The following is a 14,401-nucleotide window of genomic DNA, read 5'->3' as shown; positions in this document are numbered from 1 at the left end:
TATATCGTAAAGAAATATGCCTCATTCAGCAGAAGACAATACAAAATTGCTACCTAGAGTGTTCATCTTTCATCTCTTCATTCACATGTGGGAAAGTGTGATTTTGAATTGGAAATACTTTCTTCTGCTCTCTTTCTCTCTTTTACACACACACACACACACACACACACACACACACACACACATACACACACACACACACACAAACACACACACACACAAACACCATATAAGCAAATTATTTCATTTAAAAAATTGAATCCGAATTTAATTAAAGATATATTTATCTCATTATGGAACACACCTCGATAAATGCCTGAGCAGTTATCTGATTTGCAAATTTGGTCAGCATGTCCTCATTTCTGGGGCACTTCATCAAGGTCTGATCCTCAGAGATCAGACAGTCCACTGTTATTGTATCCTTCCTGTTCACATATTTACTGCTGTCTAATATGGCCCCTGGATCAGATATGGGATGGAGCACCACTAGAACAGCAGGTCTGGAGCCTACAAAATGAAAGAAACATAACCAGATTTGATTCAAATCTATCAATCCCAATGTAAATGCATGTAAATGTAAATCTGGATACTTGACCTTAGTTGTGATAGGTGTTTGGGCTCACCTGCAACAGTGTTGAGCTTTTTCAAAGCGTTTCCAATGTCAGTTTTGACTTCAGAAACATGACAGAAAACAAGAACAAGCTGACACTTCTCCACTGTGTGCACCTCCGTTAGGTCTGGTCTTATATCATGGAGAAATTCTAGAAAGTTAAAATTTACTGGGTTCTCTGAGTCAGAGATTGTGAAAAAACCACTGACCTCCTGCCTCTGTAACTCTTTATAATCTACAAAACACAATGAATTGTAATGAAAAAGATTATGGAAACAGGATTCCAGATCATTCTACATTAAAACTAAACATTTAGGACAGACACAAAAAACTAAAACATAAAATGCACGCACATTTATGCTGTTAGTAATATAAGACAGCAATTCCATACTAAATGTGATCGTTAGTTTCTATGTGGTTAGAATCAAAACCTACAGTAGGCTAGTGCATTATGTAATATAGGAACTCTAAAAGTAAAACCGTTGCATCTCCGTCAGTGGAGACACTTCATGTATTAAACAGAGATTTGAATTACTGACCTGATGTTGCCATGTCGTTTGACGTTAAACCTCAAAATGCGGTGTTGAGTTTCTGCTCGTGCTTGTGTAATCTCGATTCTTTCATTTTTCATTTAAACGAAAACCATTTTCACTCTGAGTCATGTGCGCTTGGATGTACAGCGACCCCTGCAGGTGTGCTGGTGTACGTACAGCGACCCCTGCAGGTGTGCTGGTGTACGTACAGCGACCCCTGCAGATGTGCTGGTGTACGTACAGCGACCCCTGCAGGTGTGCTGGTGTACGTCGCACTCAACGGGCAAACTGCGCTCCTTAAAACAGAAAACATGCACGTTAGAAACATGCGCCTTTATTCAGATTGATATAATACCATCGTGGAAATGTTTTGATGTGAAAAATGCACGAAAATTGAGTGTCCACGTTTCTTTTACCTTCATTGGACTGTCATTTGTTATTGGAGTTTTTGTTTTTGACTTTTACTGAAAAGTATTTTTATTAAACCAACTGTAAATATCATGTTACTGTAGGATTATGTGGGCCTATGTTAAGTGAGTGCATGCCACTATATATGCCCCCCCCCCCCCCCCCCCCCCCCCCACCGCTGCAAGGTGTCCTGGTTTTCCTAAATGAAGATATGGTCACCCTATCATATAATATATATTTAGTCTATCACAGGATAACGCACAGCCATGTTTTAACAGATGTCATATTAGAAGGGCTGTGCTTTGTAGGCTTATGAGGAAATGCCTAATTTCTGGTCACGTTAGATTATTAACCGTGGTGATTAGGTAAAACACACTGACAATCAAAACTGTCTGAGGAAGAAATTAACTAAATCAGACAGTTCTCTTACTTTTTGTCTCCCCTCAGATGTAATCGGAGAATCCACAGAAAGATGAAGAATTAATTCTTATCTCCCTCTTATCTCCCCTAGTTCAGCCCTGCTTGCAGTTGAATGCGTCAGCTCACCGACCTGTCAACTCAGTTGCAGATGTGAAATGTAGTTTCACATGTAGCTTTTCTTTGCCAATTTTAGTGTAATAAATCCCACTGTCTAAAAATTAGAGGCCGATTGTACGATTTTACTGTTTTGCATTTAGACGTTTACGTTAGCTCAATCCTCCCTCGTTCGTGTGGACTCTGTCCCGGGCGCCTGTACCGTCTGACGGGCGAACACTACGACCCAAACGACATTTGTCCCGTTCGAGCTCCCGTAGCGCCAACACTCAAAATGGCGGAGAAGAAACCAGCAGGTACTGTGTTTACCGTTAATGTGTTTACTTTCGTGGGTTTTCACAACTCATAACCAGCTAGATAACACTGTTAATAAAGCAACAAACATAAATAAAGCACATATAACAGTAACAGTGAACTGGAGAAACTAAGACGGAAACATTTCAGGCGTGTGTCTGTGTACAACATGCATGTTTCCTAACTGGTCACGTTAGTTGTTGTTCTCCGGACCCAGTCCGCTCACAGGACCCGAACCAGCGGCGGGTTTTGGACAGCGCGACTCGCCAACGGCGCTTGACCCGCCAGCTGGAGGCTCTGGAGAAGGACAACTTCCAGGACGACCCACACGCCAGCCTGCCCCAACTAGTCAAGCGACTGCCGCAGTTTGACGAGAACAACGAATCCGGTGAGGCCGGTTCACATCAGTGATATCGCGGTGCTGTTTTGACGTTTGGTTCCTGAGCTTTGACACCTCGTGTCTCATTGTACCCTCCAGGAAAGCGAAGGAAAAAGACGAGGGGCGACCATTTTAAGCAGCGATTCCGAAAAAACTTTCAGGCTCTGCTCGAAGAGGAGGTGAGGTGTTGTGTGCTATCTAAAACCACGGCTCAGTTATAGAACCAGATCTATGGGATCTCATCAAACAGGTGAGGGATAACGGGATTCAAACCACTCTCTGTCTGTCTGTTTGTAGGACCTAAGTGTGAGTGAGGGTCCAAACTATCTGACAGCGTGTGCTGAGCCTTCTAAGCTCCCCCAGCGTCATTTCTGCGCTGTGTGTGGTTTCCCCTCCCACTACACCTGTGTGTCCTGCGGTGCGCGCTACTGCTGTGTCCGCTGCCTGGGGACACACCATGAGACCAGGTACAACACATGCACCTTATGACCCAGATAACATACATAGTTTATGACACCATAAAAATTTTTTCTGTGCTTTCTCTTTTCTCAGGTGTCTGAAGTGGACCGTCTGAGTCATGTGTTTTAATTGGACAGTTCAGCCAATGTAACCCAGGAGTTCAGGTTTTGCCTAAAGTCTGGTTACTGTACAAATGGACTGATGGAGTCCATGTCCATCCACTGTTCCTCAGCTGGTGGTTATTGCAGTATCTGCTGCAATAATCAGGTCACTTGTGAAGAGCCAGACCTTGGAAGTCTCAAGTTCAGAGGTCAGAGGTGAGGCAGACTTTGTGATGCCTTCCTGCAGCGACACTCCCACAGGAGGGTAAAGCACATGGACGTTGTATTATATTAATATTGGTTTTAAGGGGATGTTTTTTTTCAGTGTCTGTTTTGACACCAACATCATCTACTGTGGTGGAATTTGGAGGAAGGCTACAGGTTGAAATGTCAACCACAGAACGCGGGTTTTACTGCCTGTTCCGTTTCCTCACAATCCTTTAGTCAGTACAGTTTGTGGTTTAACTTTACTCCATGCTCTCGTACTGTGGCGTCGGCTACAGGGATACGTCATCACGAACTCATCATGGTGTTTTCCAGGCCATTTGTGAAGTGGCTCTGTGGAGACTGTATGGCAGGACTTGGTTCATTGTTGTGTGTCTGGTTGCTTTTTATGAAAAACTGAAAATAAAAAAAGTTTTGAAAGCTTTTTTTATTGTTGTAATTTTATCACAATGCAGAACAAGGTGCTTCCATAGTTTCTCATAAACAACCAGACAGTATTTGAGAAACACCCATCCATAGCAGTTAGAGGTAGCGTGACGCTTTGGTCTTGACAGCGGATTGTCTTATTGTTTGGATTTGTAGCTAAATACCTCTGCTATTTCCATAGCTGGGTTTTGTATATCTTGCCAGATGTGTAAAAAACTGTCTGTGGCTGTATGAATCCTGAACATAGATCACAAACTGCAACAATAATCAATAGTCTTTTTATATTCAAAAAACAAGTGTACTGAACATTTATTCAACTAAATGCTAAATGCCATAAATGTAAATGTAAATGTATTCAACTACAATAATTAATTGACCTGAGCAAAACACTTCAGGAAAATGTTACCTATTTCTGTCAGCACTACCATTTCAGAGGATACTGTAATGTTGGTGCATTATACAGACTGGATGGACCAGCAGAAGCCATTAAGAGAAGAAACCTTTCATCAGCTTCTCCCGTAGGACTGCACTGCAGCGTTTCCCCCTACATTCTCAGGTCCAGAGGGTGTCGAACACAAAGCCACCATATCCATGTCTCATGGGCAGGCGTCTCGTCCGCCTGTACGTCCCGAGGGCCCTGCAAAGGACTCCACCAGGGCGCTGTTACCAACTGGTGGTCCTGCCCGTTAACTGTAGTTTCTTTATGACGTGGCAGGCAAAGAATCTTTGGTACACTTTCAGATTAGAAGGCAGATACTTGGGTCTTTTGATAAGGTGCACTGTGTGGTTTGATAGAGGCTTAAGCAACTCCTATCAGTTGTGAAGGCGTCTCCGTGATCTTCACTGGAACACACCTGTACATAGGTGCAAAGTTCTTGCAAACTACTGGAGCTGCTGATAAAACTGTGCCGTCATCACAAAATCCCTTAAAAATTCCATAAAATCAACAGCAAAACTCAATCACTTTCAGTGGTGTAATCAGAGCAATAACAGAACTACTGAAGTACGTCTTGCATGAGAATTTTCACACATTTATACTGGAAATTTTTTCCCAGACTTTACAATATTTCCTAGAACTCATTAATTTTAAATAAAAAAATGTAAATGTCTAAAATTATATTAATAAGATTATTTATACCTAGTGGACAGATACAGAGGACCAAAAATCCTGAATGGCACTGTACTACAGGATTGATGTAACATTCAGTAATTCATTAAAGTGCTCCTTGAGCCAATCACTGCAGTATATCATGATCGGAGATTAAAATGGTGACTGCATCTGTATATTCTGATATGCAGACTAATGGAAGTTTAAATTGCCTTAAAATGTAATCTGAATTTGTACTGCAAAAACCGTTAAAAATGTAATCTGAATTTAAAACTGCAAAAGTATTTACAGCACATCTGTGTCGACCGTTCTTAGTTGGCAGAAATGTGGTGAAACCAGAAAAGCTGTGAGCTATTTGGGTGGTCTAGATGATTTGTAGCTGGTGTGTCTCAGCCAGTCCACAGCTAGTTTTGTGACTGTGGAAGAGTTTGGACAGAGCGTCCATGTAAAGCCTGTGATAGTGGTCCACCTGCTCCTCCGTCGGTCTGTAAACATGAGGCACGGGAATGGGACTGCCCACTGTGTATTGGAGAGAGGGAGAAAAGCAAATAAACATATGAATATTCATGTGTATTAGAGAGAGGGGGAGAGAGGGAGGAAAGCCATAGCAAATAAACATATGAACATTCCTGTGTATTTGAGAGAGGGGGAGAGAGGGAGAAAAGTCATAAACATATGAACACTCATTGCCTATAGGTGCACTTTGCCTATAGGTGTACTTTAGAGTGGTTAATATAAATCAAGAGTGGGGTGGGTGTACGTTAGAGGGGGTAATATAGGGCAGAGTGGTGTAGGTGTACGTTAGAGGGGGTAATATAGGGCAGAGTGGTGTAGGTGTACGTTAGAGGGGGTAATATAGGGCAGAGTGGTGTAGGTGTGGCAGGTCTCCAGTGCTGTTGCCCGTTTTGTACAGGTGGGTTGAATTGTCCCGAGTTCCACTTGGACGTAAGTAAACGTGGGTGTGTGTGAGCTGGAGGGGATGCAGAGGGCTGTTTGCACTGACCCACGGTTGTGACGGGCCTCCTGTAGGGCAGGAGGAGCCAGCGCCCCCCCGGTGAAGATGCAGGGGGCGAAACCCACGACCTGCTTGAAGAGGGCCTGCAGCCTGCGGCCCACGCTGCCCTCGGACAGCACCACCTGGGGGAAGAGCTCGTTCTCGCCGAAAGAGTACACTGGAACCAGGTGTGCCCTGAGGACACAGAAAGGGCATGTGGGATATGTAGTCAGGATCACACAAGGTGGCTGCCAACACGCACATGAGAACGGTGCATTACAAATCTGTCCTACAGGACATTGCTTTGAAACACCGGCATGCAAACTGTTCTCATTATGTTTTCAGCTCAATATCATTCATCATATCTTTTCTAGGTATGATTCATAACAATCGTGAAATCTAGTATTTTATGAAGTGAAAGTCATTGAAGGAATAACAATGGTATTGTGGTTAATGTCCCAGTATTTATAGACCATATAAATACCTCAAACTTATACACACTCTCAATCCTTCACACTCCCCCCCCCCCCCCCCCACCCCATCACCTCCGCCCTCCCCAACACCTTCCACCTCCCCCCTCATCACCTCCACCCCCTCCTCCACCCTCACCCGTTCTCCAGGGCCAGCCGGACGAAGCCCTTCCTCTGCTTCATGACCACGCTGTTGACTCCAGGACGGGAGGCCAGCGACTCCTCCGCACCCCCGATGATGATGACCAGGGCGTTGCCAGTGCCTGTGCTCAGCACATACTTCAGACTGTCCTTACTGACCGGCAGCAGGCCTGGAAACGCGGGGGACACACACACGGGACACAGGGAGTGGACAGCACAAAGGGGACGTGTGAGATGAAAAACGTGCTTTTCGTCTGTGTCAACGGGACATTTTGCTCCTGAAATGCAGCATAACTTGTCTGACAGGCTTACGAAGCAAAAGCCATATAGAGTCAAGGAGGTGCATCTCAGTATAGAGAACAAAACAACTTTCCATATCATCTCTCCCCTCCCCTATCCCCCCCCCCACACACACACACACACCGGCAGCCATGAGGTATTCTCTGAACAGCGGCAGGCGGAAGAGGCCGGCGAGTACGGCGAGGGTCGAGCGAACACCCGGGAAGGCCTCGGTGAAGCCGCACGCCTCCGTACTGAAGCAGGAGAACGCCCCCATGCTCATGATGCCATGTGGGTGACACCCCAAAATATAGTTCCTGCTGGGACTCAGCTCCGCTGTCTTCACCAGCTGAAAGGAGGGAGAGAGAGAGAGAGAGAGAGAGAGAGAGAGAGAGAGAGAGAGAGAGAGAGAGAGAGAGAGAGAGAGTGAGTGAGTGAGTGTGTCAGTGATATGTTTTCATAAAATATGAAGGGAATATTTATCACTGAGCCTCTTGTGAAAATTATGTTTATTGTATTTATTTGAAAAAGACAAATGTGCAGGATAAATGTGGATAACTGCTGACTTGATCTGTGTAATATTTGTTTAGGGTTACCTTAACCGGGAAGTAGTTTCTAAAGTGCTTCCACACTTTCCAGTTGCGCACGAATGCTGTTCGTCTGCCCCCTAGTGGACACACGGAGCAGTGCAGTCAGTCAGACTGCAGTAGCCATACGCTCACATTACACCATTATACAATCCATCACTAGTGTTAAATGTGCAGGAGCTTTAAGTATTTTTAATATGTACAACTGAAAGGATTCTAAATGATGAAATAACCACTGTATTGCTGTGCTACAATCAAGTTACAAACAGCCACAGGTCGCAACTGGTTCATGTAACTATGGTGATCCAGGCCTGGTTGAACAGGATGTGCTGTACAAAAAGGGAAGACATGATGTGTAACATGCTGTTAGAGAAAAGGAGAAGTGTGTGTGTGTGTGTGTGTGTGTGTGTGTGTGTGGTGTGGTGTGTGTGTGTGTGTGTGTGTGTGGTGTGTGTGTGTGTGAGAGAGAGAGTGTGTAAGTGTGTGTGCATGCGTGTGTGTGTGTGTGTGTGTGTGTGTGTGTGTGTGTGTGAGAGAGAGAACGTGTAAGTGTGTGTATGTGAAAGAGCATGTGTGTGTGTGTGTGTGTGCGTATATATGTGTGTGTGTATATGTGTGTATATATGTGTGTGCGTGTGCGTGTGTATGTATGTGCATGCGTGTGTACGCGCGCGTGTGTGTGTGATATGTGTGTATATGTGCGTGTGTGTGGTGTGTGTATGTATGTGTGTGCATGCGTGTGTACGCGCACGTGTGTGTGTGTGTTTGTGTGTGTGTGCGTGTGTGTGTGCGTGTGTGTGTACGCGCACGTGTGTGTGTGTTTGTGTGTGTGTGTGTGTGAGAGAGAGCATGTGTGTATGTGTGTGTGTGTGTGTGTTTGTGTGCATGTGTGTGTACGCGCACGCGCCACGTGTGTGTGTGTGTGCGTGTGTGCGTGTTTGTGTGTGCGTGTGTTCGTGTGTGTGTATGTGTGTGTGTGTATATATGTGTGTGTGTGTGTGTGTTTGTGTGCGTGTGTGTGTGTGTATGTGTGTGTGTGTGTGTGTGTGTATGTGTGTGTGTGTATGTGTGTGTGTGTGTGTGTGTGTGTATGTATGTGTGTGTGTGTGTGTGTGTGTGTGTGTGTGTGTATGTATGTGCGTGTGTGTGTGTGTGTGTGTGTGTGTGTGTGTACCTCTCTCAGGTGTGTACCAGTCAAAGATCTGCCACGTGAAGTAGAGAGTGGGGAACGGCCACAGTGATGTAAACATCAGGTACAGCATTAAGATCAGACACGCCACACCTACACACACACACACACACACACACACACACACACACACACACACACACACACACACAGATGGGATTAGACACCAAAACCTTTCACTACAGACGTGTTCCACACAATCTCAGCTGATAGGACATGAATATACGACCATCGAGTTTGCAGCTACGCACTGAAACGTGTAGGGGACAAGAATACAGACTGGGTGTTGCATTCAACTCAGTTCTCCCTCAAATCACATCTGCTTTAACAAACCAAGTCCTCGCGTGGTCACTAGCAGAAATAAACACTGGGGCTGAAAGGAGGAATTTCACAAAGGCATTACGATGGTGTTTGTGAAGCCTATTGATGTCCCAGTACAGCAGTTTCAAATATATTTGTAGTACAGCTGTTTTCTGTTCATTTTGATTACAAAAGTTATTTGTTTCACTGAGCATTTTTTATGGGAAAGTCATACTACTGTCACCACTGGTCACATGACATACGAGAGGCATGGCCTGACTAAAAATATTTTCATGATCTTAACGCAGTATTCACAGGCTAGACAGGTATCTGCAGTAAGATGGCATCTAAAATATTCTCAGAGTACACTTTCAGAATGGGGTGTGAAAATGTCTCCTGTGTCCCCAGAGTAAATGACACCTATGGCTGGTCATCACAGGTGTTTGGTACAGGTATTGTATCCAGCCAGCAGAAACGTGTGTGTGTGTGTGTGTGTGTGTGTTTGAGATCCAGCTCACCCATAAAGAGGAAGGACATCACCAGCTGTAAGACACTGACATCCTCAATAAACAATTTCCACCGCGATTTCTCTCCGTCCCACTTCATCTTGGCATCTGCGTGAGAAAGACAGGCCGATATTAAACCAGAACTGAGCGCCAAGCACAAAAGCAGCTACCAGAGCTCATGCACTACCTTTGAAACCTCAACCTCCAGTTTAGTTCTGATGCCAGTGGCCACCTTCCCTTGCTCAAGGATGACCTCTGCCCTGCCACGTTATCACACCTGTAACGAAATGCCTGCAGACTGACCCCCTGACCTGATTAAGACATTAGGCAATACATTAGTAATCAACGTTCAGAGCCTTTAGGAACAATGGGGTTGATTTTAATCCCACAAAACGACAGAATACCTGCGCTCAGCTTACGTCGAGGGGATAAACCTACATTAACCACTCCTTAAAAGTTTTAAACTAACACACGAATCTTCTAAAACATTATAAGTCGTCCATAGCACTTGTATACAAGCGGGGAAGGTTGTTTTTACTTCTCCAACGGACTAATATGTAGCTTAGTTTCACCAAAGTTACTACCTTCTGCAACACACTAACACTTGTTCACCTGTGCCGTTAAAGTCCTCGCACTTGGTGGTGATGGCAGCGGTTAACTCCGGTCTCCCAAGCCCACATTACCGTCCCTGCGCCACACTGCTCGCCCTTTGCTCAGATCAATCCGTGTGGGTGATAACGCGTATCCGCGGCCCCCCGTGTGCCGTGACCAGTGCGTCAACTTTCGGTCCCACTTTGCAGGCAGCGATAATCCCAGAACATAATTTAGTGTGCATTTCGCCCTACCAGCGGAATAAAAACTTGATTATATAAAATAAAAATAAGAGCCAATCGTTGAAAAAAGCCACGACGTCACATCGTTTCTTGTGAAAGTGAACAAACGCCAAAAAACACATAGACCAAAACCTCTGGTGTTTATTCAGCTGAAATAACCACAGTGGCGACGCGTAGCCAGGTTCACAATAATTTTGAACGTCTTTTTTTGTGTCAGGTCGGTGGTTGGGCCAGATGCCGGTTGAGCTTTGTTGACTGCGGGAGGAACTTCAGCTCACTACCCGCGTGTGGGTAGGCAGCTGTCGTGAGGCGGGGAGGAGCTCGGGGAGGCGGGGGTGAGGTGGCGGTGAGGTGGGGGTGGCCCAACGGCGCTCAGCGCCAAACCACTGCCGTTCAAACACAACACGGTGCTCTAACCCTAACACGCCCTACTGCCTGGAGAAGCTGTAGTAGGAGAAATTGCCCTAACTTTGGGTAGTAAACACTACATCCCCTAGCACCTATATCTGAAAGAGCAGCCTATTTGATGTAGTGTAGTTATTATTGATAACCGACCAAATCACTTTGTATTGCCCTTTGAAATACATGCAAACCTGTTATAGGTTATAGCTGTAGACATGTGTCTAGTGTTAGTGGCTAATGTCTAACTAAACTAAAAAGTGTTAGGTATGGCCAATTGTGGAATACAATTTACCAACCGATGTTTTAAATTCTCCTGAATTTAAAACATCTTTTCTCTGAATTTTTTTTTTATTGTATTGTTATTTTGCCTTTCGTCTGTAATGCCCTGTTGTCTTGTCTTATGTCTGTATTGTCTTGTTGTCTTATTAGGTTTGGATATCACTGTAATCACCATTTTATTTTCATTGAATTGTTTCTTTTGAAGGGCTACCTGAATTTATAATTAAATTATAATTAAATTATATATAACCTGCATTTTCTGATTCATATTCAGTAGTAATTGGGAACAACATCGTGACTAAACACTTTGGGCTTGTCTGAGCATTAGGGCTTCAGTGTTGTGGCTGGTTTACGCCTCTGTGGCCTGGCGGTAATCCTCACTGTAACAGTCATCAAACACACGAGTCAGAGCTGGTTGTATTTTTGTTAAAGTCACACCACTCTGTCCAATTCCAGCATCTTTACAAAGTGGATCGATATTTAGTAGATTCAATTTCAACTCTGTGTAGTATCTCATATTCCTGGCTGTGTGTATATGTGTGTGTGTCGTGTGTGTGTGTGTGTGTGTGTGTGTGTGTGTGTGTGTGTGTGTGTCCTCCATCATCCAGGACACATGGGAGACAAGCATCCAGACTTTTCTCTGTCCTGGCTCCAAGGTGGTGGAATGAACTTCCCTTGTGTGTCCGAACATCGGAGTCACTTGCTGTCTTCAGACGCCGACTGAAGACCCACCTCTTTCAAGTGCACTTTGCATAATTATGCTTTGTCTATTGTACTTTATCGTCTCTTTCCTCAGGTATTGTACATAATTGGGTTATAGGAATTGTTTACTGTCTTTTTCCAAAGGGGATGTGTATATTCAGGTATAATTGTTAGGTATCATTTGACTTTCGTCTAGTGGTTTTTCAGCTTAGAGTACCTTGTGTTCAGGACTATCTATTCTACCTTGGAGATTCCAAGCAACTACATAGCACTTTTGTAAGTCGCTCTGGATAGAGCGTCTGCTAAATGCCATAAATGTAAATGTAAATGTGTGTGTGTGTGTGTGTGTGTGTGTGAAACATGCTCGAATTAGACAGAAAATACTCAATGTTAAAAAAAAAGTAACACTGCAATTTAGTGGAAACTACAGACGGAAAGGACAGGGGTCAGGGTCACTGAACAGGGGTCAGGGTCACTGTGAGATGAATACTTTTACATAGGTAATTAGACAGATAATCAAAATCAGCATCACTGATTTCCTACAATAAATGGGAGAGTACAGTACAGTAGTTATTTTATAGTGTTTGCATGAGAGAGAGAGAGAGAGAGAGAGAGAGAGAGAGAGAGAGAGAATAGCCTAAAGATAGGTTGTCTGTCATGCAGGAATCCAGACTCTCTCTCTCTTTCCCCCTCTCTCTCTGTCTGCCTGTCTGTCTATCTGTCTGTCTGTCTCCCTCACTGTGTGTGTGTGTGTGTGTGTGTGTGTGAGTGTGTGTGTGTGTGTGTGTGTGTGTGTGTGTGTGTGTGTGTGTGTGTGTGTGTGTTGTGTGTGTGTGTATTTGTGCGCGCGCTCGCGTGTGTGTTGTGGGTTATGGGGTTCTGGCGCGCACACAGGTTCTGACGGTAGTGCCTCGTGCTGACAGACTGCTTACGTCTGCACCCAGAACGGCAGGACGAAATTGTAAATATCCGCGTCGAGTGAGTGGACGGAGAGAGAGATGGAGCCAAGGGCGGACTTACGGACGAGGTGAGGGGAAGAACCACCACTCTAATGTACACATTTAGTATGGCGGGCAGAAAATGTCTACCGTTACAAAAACAGCAGCACGGTACAACGTCACTTCGGCAGGACGAGGACTGAAGACTCGGGAGCCGCTCGGGCGCATCGCCGTCCCCGGTACCGGTGTGAGGACGGACTACGGTATTAATATTAATATCCATGCAAATTCCGCCGAGCGCGCCGTCACCGCTGACATGTTTGTGGGGTCGTCTCTCCATTCATCGCCCTAAAATGTTGTGACGGCGAACGTGGGGCATGCCACAAGACTACATCTGCGATTCGTATGTTTGTATCTTGTTTTAACTGATAATCCCCCTTTTTCTTTTCGATTTTTTCTCTCTTGTTTTTCCTACAACGTCGCAGTGAACTGCAGGACGGATAACGGAGCGGGGGATGTTGTTTACAAAAAGCTGCCGGTCATCCTCCTGATTTTTGATCTTTTTATTTTTTTGGTCGTCTGTTATATTGACACGATTGGAAAACAGTGTCTCCTCCATCGTTTCTCCTTTAAGAAGGCGATGCCATCTTTAGCAGCCCGGCGTGGATTTGTTTTCGTGTTATTTCCCTGCACTTGACTCTGCGCTGAGCCCGTTTATGTAAGTCAAACGTTGCCACTAATCTATACATCATTTCATTAACATTTGATGGGCAGTAATTGGAGATGACCGCCGAGATCTCGCGCCGATTGTTGTGGGTGAAATCCGACCACTTTAAGCATCGATCTGTGTATGAAAACACGATTACCGAACATCTGGGAGAGGATGGCGATCCAGTCCGCCCGCTGGACCCATTTATACGCTCCACATCACACAGAACCGTGATCCGTAGACGTGGGCAGCGGTGGCACGGGTGATGTCGCCCTTTAACACCGGGAGGAACGTGAAATATTGCGCGATCTGTTCTGTCGTGACTGCTCGTGTTTTTTTTTTCGCTAAATAAAATAAGCGTCAGCTGACTTGTGCATATTGAGCTCTGGGTTTTTACGCGACACAGCACGGAAGGAAAGCGGCGTACATACTGTGACCAAGTCCGGCCTGGTGGTATTTAAGGCGATATGTGAGCCCACAACGCCGCCTATATATCTATCGGGATGTGTGATCACACACACGGATGAGAGGATCACTCACTGGAGACCTGTCTGTCTGACACTCCGCCTTCACACACGTTAACGCTCCACCGTCTCCTTTGCGTAATTTCACTGCGTAACTGCGTTTGGACGTATAGATTTATTGTCCGCTCTTGTTCATGGTTTTTTTGGTTTGTTTTTAAGATATCGGTTGTCCTCACAGACCGTGAATGGGCGTTTCAGTCCCCCGCCATATTCCTCTCACGTTTTGTCTGCATGAAGTGCGCGTAAAGGTGTGTGTGCCGCACGTGTGCCGCGAGCTACTACTGCGGCCGGTGGTGTCACGGCGGCGACGTGGTTGTAGGGAGGGGGCGTGGCGGCGGGGAGGGGCGGGGTTGTAGGGGAGGGGGCGTGGCTGTGCGTCAACGCGCGCGTCCGTCTCTCTGACGCTCGGAAGGTTTGTAGTGTGGCATGTTGGCGCGCTCCCAGACACGACCGTTGAGCTGAGACACCTTG

At 45.4% G+C, this 14,401-nt stretch overlaps 3 protein-coding genes and 1 long non-coding RNA gene across 5 annotated transcripts in view; 2 read left to right on the top strand and 2 right to left on the bottom strand.

The window, feature by feature from the left end:
- Window positions 1-68: 68 nt before the first annotated feature.
- Window positions 69-1,304, bottom strand: LOC143518436 (uncharacterized). Its single transcript, XR_013132179.1, has 4 exons — window positions 1,150-1,304; window positions 624-845; window positions 305-507; window positions 69-139 (listed from the first exon to the last, which is right to left on the bottom strand). It is a non-coding gene; the product is annotated as an uncharacterized LOC143518436 (long non-coding RNA).
- Window positions 1,305-2,255: 951 nt separating this feature from the next.
- On the top strand, window positions 2,256-3,928 carry znhit1 (zinc finger, HIT-type containing 1). Of its 2 annotated transcripts, XR_013132170.1 has the most exons (6): window positions 2,256-2,381; window positions 2,597-2,767; window positions 2,858-2,937; window positions 3,056-3,225; window positions 3,311-3,534; window positions 3,644-3,928. XR_013132170.1 is itself a non-coding variant. In XM_077010912.1 (5 exons), the coding sequence occupies exons 1-5, from the start codon at window positions 2,360-2,362 to the stop codon at window positions 3,330-3,332; spliced, it is 465 nt and encodes a 154-aa protein (XP_076867027.1). In that variant the 5' UTR covers window positions 2,256-2,359; the 3' UTR covers window positions 3,333-3,928. The 2 variants fall into 2 exon arrangements, 1 of the variants encoding a protein (XP_076867027.1); XM_077010912.1 differs by having other exon boundaries at window positions 3,311-3,928.
- Window positions 3,929-4,039: 111 nt separating this feature from the next.
- mogat3b (monoacylglycerol O-acyltransferase 3b) lies at window positions 4,040-10,614 on the bottom strand. Its single transcript, XM_077010894.1, is given in 9 exon segments — window positions 4,040-5,596; window positions 6,081-6,129; window positions 6,131-6,266; window positions 6,681-6,852; window positions 7,106-7,310; window positions 7,558-7,628; window positions 8,723-8,830; window positions 9,556-9,651; window positions 10,156-10,614. Coding segments are annotated over 8 exon segments (984 nt in total). The 5' UTR covers window positions 9,644-9,651; window positions 10,156-10,614; the 3' UTR covers window positions 4,040-5,441.
- Window positions 8,714-14,401, top strand: part of nyap1 (neuronal tyrosine phosphorylated phosphoinositide-3-kinase adaptor 1) — a 38,498-nt gene continuing 32,810 nt past the window's right edge. Inside the window, 2 exon segments of the mRNA XM_077010836.1 lie at window positions 8,714-8,801; window positions 12,654-12,786. The gene's annotated coding sequence lies outside the window, so the exon portion shown is untranslated.

The sequence above is a fragment of the Brachyhypopomus gauderio genome, chromosome 7 (genome assembly GCF_052324685.1).
Source record: "Brachyhypopomus gauderio isolate BG-103 chromosome 7, BGAUD_0.2, whole genome shotgun sequence".
Lineage (NCBI taxonomy): Eukaryota > Metazoa > Chordata > Actinopteri > Gymnotiformes > Hypopomidae > Brachyhypopomus > Brachyhypopomus gauderio.
Note: the sequence above shows the minus strand (reverse complement) of the source record. Positions and strands in the feature narration are given on the sequence as shown.

Coding starts and splice junctions, on each gene's coding strand:
- znhit1 (XM_077010912.1), top strand. CDS start 2,360: ATGGCGGAGAAGAAACCAGCAG. Junction 2,382..2,596: donor GGCGGAGAAGAAACCAGCAG/GTACTGTGTTTA, acceptor CTCCGGACCCAG/TCCGCTCACAGGACCCGAAC. Junction 3,226..3,310: donor GGGACACACCATGAGACCAG/GTACAACACATG, acceptor CTCTTTTCTCAG/GTGTCTGAAGTGGACCGTCT.